At 30.8% G+C, this 10,841-nt stretch overlaps 1 protein-coding gene across 1 annotated transcript; it reads right to left on the bottom strand.

The window, feature by feature from the left end:
- Window positions 1–6,301: 6,301 nt before the first annotated feature.
- On the bottom strand, window positions 6,302–7,638 carry LOC131874473 (F-box/kelch-repeat protein At1g55270-like). The gene is made up of 2 exons (XM_059217867.1): window positions 7,239–7,638; window positions 6,302–7,135 (listed from the first exon to the last, which is right to left on the bottom strand). The coding sequence occupies exons 1-2, from the start codon at window positions 7,636–7,638 to the stop codon at window positions 6,483–6,485; spliced, it is 1,053 nt and encodes a 350-aa protein (XP_059073850.1). The 3' UTR covers window positions 6,302–6,482.
- Between the last annotated feature and the right edge of the window lie 3,203 nt (window positions 7,639–10,841).

The following is a 10,841-nucleotide window of genomic DNA, read 5'->3' as shown; positions in this document are numbered from 1 at the left end:
ATTGTGAAGAGCTAGATTTGATATGAAAGAAAATTCAAGTGGAGCTGTTTGTTCCAGGCTATCAAAGGAACCTAATATAGAAAGTATTGCATTGATAAATTAAAATAGAATCTTTATATATAGAATAAATATAGTATTCTTGATTAAATTCTTCTATAGTATTCTTGATTAAATTTGTTAGATTACTTCCTAATCAAAAAGATATTAAAATTGACTACAATACCACATCCAACTGTACCGATCACGAAAAGGGAAGACATGTCTAGTATTGAAAAGCTAATTGAATGGAATACGCTTAGACATGACATAATTTCAAAGTCTCATATTCAAATCCCCATAAGACATGTAAAATATTGGAATTGGGTACTCGTTGCATGTTCCCTACTGTTATCCACATGATAGGGTTCAAGTATCATCACTGAGCATTGGGTAAGATTATTACGTAGTAAACAAGAGACACAAAGCATCAAGTTCCTGCCTATAGTTATTATAGGGTAAGTAGTTGTTAATAGATAACGTAATTATTTATGGATATGAATATTACAATTGTATTAGCTCTAACCGTCAAGATTGGAGACATAAATTATGTTATCGTTGAAAAGGTTTAAAATGATAAGATGGTAATTGCTTATTAAGTTAAATCAACAGTGTGCACAAATAGAGAGTAGTGGCCTAGAAAGTAAAAAGTCTAGAAATTTATTAGTTACCTTGGTCTATAAAATTTGTGACTTTTTTAAAATATTATTTATACACAAGAACTTAATATTTTCATATTTATAGTGGATGAGATAAGATTTCTATAGATTATTTGTAAATTTTTTGATTAGCATCTACTATAAAACTAAGAAGGTAAGAAAAACACTACAAGCATGATGAATACATTGAATTATTTGGTAATAAGATAATCGTCGCATTTTAAGTATTGTGAAATTTCAACATTTTGAAGATTACAATACAAAACATTATAACAGTTTGATGAAAAACCTTGAAATATGCTCTACCAGATGTAGATCTTCTTGCACCTGTAAAAAATACAAACTCTTTAGAATAAAAATAAAAATTAGAAGAATAAAAATAGAGGCTAAATTCTATTACAACATTGTCAACGAAGGGAATGCAAATGACAGTCTACAAAATAAAATCATAGCTTGTGAAAATTTCTCATATTTTTATTATTTTTATTTAGTACCTACATACACTTTGTCAAATGTCATGTACCAGAGCTCTGTAATGAATTAGTGGTTAATTGATTTCAGTTGGCTACAAAGAATTTGGTTGTGTTTCTGTAAATCTTTATAACAAAAGACAAACAATTAGACAAATATATAGATAAAGTTTGCAAATTAAGTATGAGGGTTAAAAGGAAAAAGCTTACCTTTCTTGCAATCCAGACAATTAAAGCAAAAAGTTGTAGATGGCTTTTTTTGCAATATTATAGTTAAGAAGAGAGCTGGTTGAAGAATTTGTCCATGAAAACGTTGCTATTTCTTCTTGAAAATTGGTGTCAAGACAGTTGAATGCTTACCATCTATTTTTTTATGAGTGTTATATAACTAAAAATTAGTAACTATTTTTACTATTGAAATAAAAAACAATTATAGATTCCAAGAGCCGAGAAGATCATGAGCAGTAGACATTGCTGCCATCTGAAGGATCTTTCAAACTTACAATTAAGGAAGAACAATAATCTTACATAAACCCTGTTGTTGCACAACAATAATCCAATAAGTCCAACATTAAGAAAAAAATTATAACTCAAATATGATCAGAAATACACCCATGCAACCACAAGGTGATATCAAATGCTTCTCTGCCAATAAACAAACTTTACCCAACACAAAAATTGGAGTTGATTCCAAGCAAATTCTGCAGATTGGATCAAATTGCTTACCTCCTGTACCCATGCATATTTTGGCAGTCTGAAAATGAAATAATTTTGAATTGATACTAATATTTCCCATTAGGACTAATAAGCAACTTTAGTTGGATTTCTACTTGCTCAAGATATGCATAATCCTCACTGCCAATTTAGGAAGCAGTGATAATTGGTCAACATAGTCTTCATAGTTTGCCTCGAATTGTACTTACCATTTCCTTTCACATTAAACATAAGACATATCCTAAACACAGGCTTATCTTACATTTATGACATTACCCCAACACTCTTGAAATAAAAGATTCACAATCCAACTGTTCCTAACATAACTACCAAAGCAAACAACTACAAACTTCTTCTGGTCATTTAGGGAAATTACCGCGACTTTCGTTAGTGGCTTCAACATATAAGCTAAGTCACAAATTTAACAAATACCACATATCAAATGCTATATTAAAATCCAAAACTACATATGCTATAGCTGAAAAAAGATGAACAGATCGATGGTGTTCTCAACCATATAGTTACTAACTCAAACTTTCATTTTAGTCTAATCCTGAAGAGTACATATAATCTCTTTTTACATTGTTTGTAGTTCACAAAACATAAGAAAAATAGTATGGCTGACATTACCTTGATCACAATATTGTGCATTCTCAATTTATAAGCAAGGATATCATTCACAAATAATTAGCTTTATACAAATCCACACAAAGGTTACTGATATGCTACCAAACCAAAATATTCCAATTTGAAACTGAACTGTACTTCACATGCAACACAAAGATCAACTGGAAAAAAAATGATTTCATACTAATAGTGAACACGACAACAAAACATAAGTCAAACCAACAGAAATTTAAATCAAATTTCTCTAACAATGCTCATCCAGAAAGGTTAACCAAAAAATTACTTTACACGATTTTAATTATGAATAAGCAAAAATGAACAGATAGTTCAAAATTTCTATGCAAGTAGCTAACAAAGACATTTAACTATGAGATATACAAAATTTTAACAAACAAGCTAACCACCATGAGTTTTTGTAATGCAACCACTCAGGTGCAAATTTATCATGCACAATAAATGATATATTTCCATAAGCAAGCAAACAATAGATTGTATTTAAGCTCCAGTGAACTAAATTAAACAGATATTTAGAGACTTCTGCAAAATTTATACAACATAAGAGTACCATACCACAGGTTTTTTTGGGAAACTTACGCTTAAGGATAATTATGCAGTGATAATATTTTGAAAAAATCTTGGGCCTTTTCTTCTATAAGAAGCTGCTCCAGTTGTGTCATGGGTATAAGTGTTTGACGATTACCATTAGCCATGTATTTGATTTAATATACTGAAAACATCTTAATTTCATTGAATTCTGACAACATAAATGTTTTAACAATAGAAAAAGGAGTGGATTTCAGACCACACACAAACAATTCTCATGTATGCAAACAAAAATCTGCACATTTACCTGGAAGAAGAGAGATGAGGAGATCTGAAATTTCAAAGCAAGTAATACAGATTCTTTTGTTTGTGGACAATGTAAAATGAGAAGAAAATAGATGACCACTACTAAATTTCTCTATGTGCACTAGTCAATCAAAATTAATGCGAAGTTTTCAACCCAAAAAATTCAAACTTATCAAGAAAGGATGTTTCTAGACAAAATTAAATGTGACAAGTCCACATACATTAAAATGTACAATACAAATATTTATTTGTATTTAATATACATACAATTGTCAAAAAGTATAAAAAATATACATTAATTAAGATGACATTTGTCACAAAAATGCATGCTACCAAACAATATTTTATTATGATTTTGTTGTGTTTCACTAAATGTGATAAGATTTTGGCAGATTTTTGTGGATTTGAAGGACCATTTATCATTATGAAGGAGACCAAAAAATTTATTGACATTTTGGATTTTGTTGTGTTAATTTTTTTGACTAAAAATTTAGGAAAATAAATTTTTTGCAATGACTGTTTGCATAATACACTAATAAGAATGGAGATAAATAGTATTATTTGAATTCTAAGGAAATATGCAAAAAATGGAACTATATAAATATGAACAAACTTTAAAAAATAGTCTCAAATGATTGGCTACCTCAAAAAATAAAATGCACCATATGAATGCATTAGTATTCCTGCCTATGGGTAGGAACTAAAATAAGTAGCCACAAAATGTGTTGTAAAACATAGAACCATTGCAACTTTCTGTAGCGGGGAAATAATTCTTCGACTCTTTGAATCCCACTCAAATCTCAATTGAAAATAAGTTGCCCTCTAAAGATTTCATCTAACAAACAAAGGATTCAAACATCGAAATTGTAGAAGATAAGGATCACAATATATATATACTATGTTTCTAAAGCTTAGACTAGAAAGATTTATAGAAAACAAAGTCTAACATGGACGAATTGGGTAGATTATTGTAGATGCTAGAAGCATGACTTCAGACATAGCCAAGGGTGTGGATGATGTGAAACGTTATAAGGTGGAGAATTGCAGGCACTAAGAGAAACTAACAACAAGAAGTTTAAAATGAATCATAGAAAGGTTTTTTGCCCTTAAATTCACAAATTACTTTTGGAATAGTTACTATTTCATCAGATAGTTTCCCTTTGTCACATTTTGGCTTCTAGATTTTATTTTTTTTTCAAAATCTACAGTTGCTGAAAGAAAACGTTTTTCTAGGAAGCTATGTAACCCTAAAATGTCATCAGGTTTATGAGTTTTGTTTCCAAGTGAAAATGAATCATTGCTATAAGTTCTTCAATGGATTCAAAATAAAGACATTATCACCATAAAACCTGAATGGTAAATATAACCTTCATTTTCATTGATCTGACTCAACAATTGCAAGCGCAAAAAATTGAATGACAAAGAGACACAAGCATATGGAAAATGGATTCCAAGTTTTGAAGAATTGAAACTTATTGTGGATGAATATTATTTGCATACAAATTTCTATGCTATGGTCATCTATTTCTTAGAATCTTTAGATATTATTCTTGAATAACCTTAAACAAATAATTTGCAACAACTAATGTAAGAACTTTATCATACAAAAAAAAATTCATAGGCATTGATGCAGATATAAGGGTGGAAATTGTATGGTATTTCACAAAATACTAGTTAAGAAGATGTAAAATACAAAAAAAAGAGCATGAAGAGAAGGATGATACATATTGTGAGGCAAAACCTAAAAAGGAGGACAATGAAGAATGTATCTAAGACAATAAGTGAGGAAAGAGGGATTCTAAGAACATAAATAAGGATATGATGAAAAGCATCATGAATTTTGAAAGAAACTCACGCCCTTCACCTACTCAAGAGCTAAAGGAGTAAGTGCGAGATAGGCTAAAATGTTAGCCAAAGAAAAAGAGGCTAAGTGTAGAAAGGTTGCAGTGTATTGACATTGTTTCACCTAGACACGACATAATATAAATGAAGTAATTTTCTAAGAACACAAAATCTTGTCAAAGCCCCAAAATCTTATTTAGTTACAACATGCATATATATTTCTTTTATTCAACCTTTTTTGTTATTTTCTCGAAATTTAATATTTCAATATATATCAATATTGATTTGCATGTTCAAATTAATTTTCAATATACATTTTTAATATTTGTTATTATGAATGATTGTTGTTAGTACTGATTTTAAGTTGTTGGTTTAATTCACATTATAATTTTGAAATTTTAATAATTTTTAGTATATAAAAATTAAACAAAAATAAAAAAGGCTAGTATTGATATGATTCTGGATTCAACTCTCAGTATTTTGTTTGAAATTTGCTAAATTTTAAATAATAAAAAATTATTAACAAATTAAAAACTTACATTTTAATAAATTATTAAAAATTATTAAATTTTAAGAAAATAAAAATATATATTAAAGTAAAAAGCAAATAACTTATTATTATTATAAACTAGGAATTACTAAATATCTTTACATGTAATAGAAATAATAATATTAGCATTTGCTATATATATATATATAGCTCGATAATATGTAAAGATATTAGTTTTCCACAATTCATAATAGTTCTTAATTTAGCTTATGGATTAGATTGTGAACTTTGTACATTCATGAGGTTTCTATCATTCCGATGATGGATCACAGAATGTGATCCGAAACGTTGATGCAAACAAACTCACACAATCTAATCCAGAAACTAAATTAAGAACATGTGTTTTTTATTATTCAAATTTAGAAAAAGAATACATCCATAAATATTCAAAGCTTTAGGAAAAAAAACAGAAACTCCCCAAAACCACCCAACATCAACCCGTAAACCAGTAACAATCTAAACCCCAAATGTCGGACCCATCATCCACATGCATATACAAAATTCGCATTCACATTTTTTGAATTTAAATGGGAAAATGCAGATCCCGTGAAGTTTTTAAAGATAGAAATCATGAACACTGATTTTTTACAATCACAACAGTAGACAGTTTTTTCACTTTATGAAGGTTCCGAAATCATTACAACACTTAAATGCCTTTCAATCACAGGAATTGTAGCGACTGGATCTGGGAGCTCTGTTGCAGACAATGTGCTGATGAGAGTCCAGTTGTCTTCTTTACCCAGAGAAAGTCAAAGCCCCAATAGTAGCGACTGGATCTGGGAGCTCTGTTGCAGATAATGTACTGATGAGAGTCCAGTTGTCTTCTTTTCCTCCTTCTCTTGGTATTGAAGGCTCAAACAGATAAAAGGCCATAGCATTTTCTGTATTGAATCCAACCATTAATATCTGTTGATTCCACATTACGCCACCTATAAATCTGTAGAGTTGAGGAACAAGCGTTCCTGCCAGGCGGAATTGGTTATCCACATAATCCCATTCTATAATCTCCCCATCGCAATCGTAATAAATCCGCCCGAACGCAGCAAAAGAAGGTTGCATACTGCCTTCATAGCAAGTGCTTATTGCGCTCCATTGTCGTGTGTTGGGATCATAGGCCTGTATATGCCCTTCCACATGGCTCATCACATAGAACTTGTCATCAGTAAACACACTGTGGCACTTATATTCGCTCCAAATCATGGGCGGAAGATACTCCCATTTCTCTTCCTCTACATCATAAACTGCGGCTGTGCGCAATCCATCATCATAATCCTCATCCTCATCACTGTTACATCCTCCAGCAATGTAAAGCAATCCTTTAGCTGAGTCCACCGAACAACAGAAATCAACTCTGCAGTCAGGAAGGTCGAGGCCTCGATTCCATGTCCCTGAGACAAAAGAAACAGGGGAATATCATATCAGAAGAAAAATAAATACTATATACGATATATGCTTATTATTGACTGAGAAAAGCCAGAAGCAGGATAATACCAGAAGAAAAATCGTAGATGATAAGTGCTTTATGATTTGTGAACTCTGGCGAGTCGCTAAGAAGGCCCATGACGAACAATTTGTGGTTGAAGGGAACACAGTTGAAGCAACCTGAAAAATATGGAAATTCAGGGGGAAATGGCGGTAGGGTTTCACATGATCTTTCAAGAGGGTCGTAAAGCTTTATTCTGCAACCTTTTTTTGTTTTTCCGCCCCAGCAGGGTAGAATGATCAACTCCTGAGACAGACCAAACCTCTTTCTGTCTTGATAGAAGATGGGGTTGTATACAATTTCTTTCCAAGTTTTACAAACACAGGCCAGTTTGTAGTGTGAGGTTAGTGACACCCTCAGCAAACACTCTCTGCTAATGTCATCTGGAAGACCTGGAATTATCTCCATTGCCATTTGGCTAAACATATTGGGCAACCGTATCCTTTAATAAGTAGTTTTATTATTATCAATTGCATTAACACTCTTTTTGATATTATTAGATTTTATTACTACTTTTCTTAGTTTAAACCTGTTTCTGTCTTGATAGAAGTGTGGGATGTATACAATGTCTTTCCAGGTTTTACAAACAAGGGCCAACTTCTTGTGTGAGGTTAATGGCACTCTCACCAAACTGGTTAGTATCTTTAATTTGTTTTATATATATATATAGTTTTGGTTTTATATATTGTTTCTTGTTATCATAATAGAATTTATTTCTATAATAAACAAGTGTCACTATTTATTTTATTTCTAACAGTATTGTAATAAAAATATTTGTTATTTCTTAATTATTATTTTTAAAAATTATATCATTTTAATTATATTTATGTAATATTAACTATAATTCTAATTTTAATAAAATAGTATTAAAATAAAGTATACCAAAACATATCATATTTGTTCAGTATTCCAATTACTCACATATGGATACAAAAATGTTTGTCAATAAAAACTAGAATTACACAAGCTATTTAAAAAAAAATTATTATTAATTTAATTTAATTTAATTTAATTTAATTTCTCCTCTCATCACTTAATTAAATTTTCACTTCCACCTCTCAACTACCACTCACTATGAGTATAACTATTAAGACTATTTGTGATGCTTAAATCCATGAAAAGCTAAAATAGTATTTTATTATTATTTTTTAATTTATTTTCTCCACTCATCACTCAATTAAATTATTCTTGTTTATTTAATGCTAATTATATCTTCACTTCCACCTCTCAACTACCACTCACTCCAAGTGTAACTATTAATCAATTATGTCTATCTCCATAATTATCTCAATCTAATATTATTAATTATGGGGGATTAATTTTTCTCAAAAATAAGAATGAATATAAAATAAAAACATATATAATATAATAATAATATTGATATACTATTATTATAATAATAATGATATTATAATATAATGATATGCCAATATGATAATAATAACATAATCTTAATAGGTTAATAGAAATATAAAAATGTAATAATATTTTGAATGAAAATATAAAAAATATATATTAAAACATAATAATATAATTGGTCCCTACTTCATGTTTCGAGATGATTAATTTGTGATGTCGTGATAGTTAGGAAAATGATATTATAGTAGGAACTCTTTGCAGTTTTGATAATTATCTCATTATAATGATTATGGTAGGTCGGCTTAAAGAATTTTTGAGATATATCACCACAACATAATTCACATGTGGAGGTAGTATTGTCTCGGTAAGCTCTACATCATTAGGAGTACTTCACATGCGCCAATTCAAGTGATTTAACATCTGCCGCAAGCTTTTATTGTATTCTCAACAATGAAATTTTGATTAAGCTCAACGTGTGTTAGCATAGGGGAGTGTAGTGAGCATGGAGTCGAACCTTAGATTGGTTTCTGCCTCTGATTCCAAGCTCATGGCTTTTAGGGGTGAGATTAAAATCGAGTTTTGGAATAGGGTGTTGCTTGAGTTGGATGACCTATCGTACAGAGCGGTTAGGAAGATTTTGGGGGATGAATTTATCAATAATGAATTCTTCTATAGAGTGAATTGCGATATCTCGACCACTTTTGTGGCTATTCTACTTATGGTAGGTATCAAAAAGGAGGAGGCAATTCAATTAAGCAGAACTATTTTTCAGAGTGGAGTTTTTAGGCAACCTGAAACTTGCAATGGGTAGTGTGGATGATTTAATAAGAATTTCCTTTCCAGAGGACTATAGGGTAGAAGCAGGCTTTGGGGAAGGGCAAAATGTGCATATAGTTAAGCGACCTTTATTGGTAATTAGGGACAAAGTTGTCTTTGATAAAAGAAGGGTGACTATTATGAGGAATGTAGATTTCCTCCTCAAATGGCTTCAGTTGAAGCAAGATCTAGAAAATAAGAAGTGGTGGGTCAATTATGTTAAGGTGAAAGGGTTCAAAATTCTGGAATCCTTTTCTGGTGCGGCAATGGAGCAGGTGCAAATTCTGCCGCTGGTAGTTATTAAGGCTGAGAAGGGGAAGGGAGCAACCAAGAAGATGGTTGGAGATATGCTGATGAACAAGGATATGGTGGAGGCCAAAGCAGGCCCTTTTGCTCCTAGGTCAAGGGTTAAAGACCGCAATTTCGACCCTAGTGCTCTGGAGCAGTGATTTAAAGCTCGGTTAGATAGGCCCATGGGGCAATTTTGGTTAGGTTTTTGAATTTAGCTATAGACTTTTCGTGGTGTATTTCAGTTGATGGTTCTTGCAGACTAAGAATGGTATAGGTTGTAAATGGATTTCTCAAATATGATTAGTTATAGACATAAATGAGCTATTTTATGCAATAGTAAGACAAATCTCTTTCTAGACATAGTAGGGTTAATTCAATTTGTAGTTTTATGCCATAAGTAGTATAATAGAATGCATATACAGGTTACATAAAGTGGATATTAATACTATGGGTTATTTTATCTGATTTTGGTGAACTACTGACTAGCTAAGTCAAATACCTAAATAAATTTTTGCTGGCTATGGGTAATTTTGTTTTTGGAAGATTGGTTTGTTTCTAGTAAAATAGGTTTACTCTTGAATATCTTTTACAGTATTGGCATTTATTTATTGGATGTTGATTGATTTAAACACAAAATATTTATATACGCCTATATATAAAAATAATAACATATATAAATGCTTGTATATAAATGATTATTATGGTATACATGTTCTCCCTCTCTTCTTCTAGTTGTAGTTGTGCATTTATAAATATAGATATCCATATAGATGTAATATACTGTATATATTTATATATAAGTGTATATATTAATATGTATCTATGCTGGTTTTCTTGAGTTGGTGTATTTCAGATGGCTTTAGTTTTATGCACTGGGCATGATGAATATTTAGGAGGACTCAAGCCCTGGTATGTGATATTTCTCTTTGAGGGCCGAGGATGATGATCTTACATTCAATTTTTGTGACATCTTTGCTCTCAAAATTGGGATGCTCATTGAGGGTCTCAGTTTAGCTTTAGGATAATGTATTATGTTATTTCTAAGAATATTTGAGTAAGGCTCTTAGACTGGTTTATAAGCTCTGCGATGATTTAGAAGGAGATGTTTATTTCTATTAAACTAGGGTAAATAAACTTAAGGTATG

The sequence above is a fragment of the Cryptomeria japonica genome, chromosome 3 (assembly GCF_030272615.1).
Source record: "Cryptomeria japonica chromosome 3, Sugi_1.0, whole genome shotgun sequence".
Taxonomy (NCBI): Eukaryota; Viridiplantae; Streptophyta; class Pinopsida; order Cupressales; family Cupressaceae; genus Cryptomeria; species Cryptomeria japonica.
The sequence above is the reverse complement of the archived record's forward strand: the minus strand, read 5'-3'. Positions and strand labels throughout refer to the sequence as shown.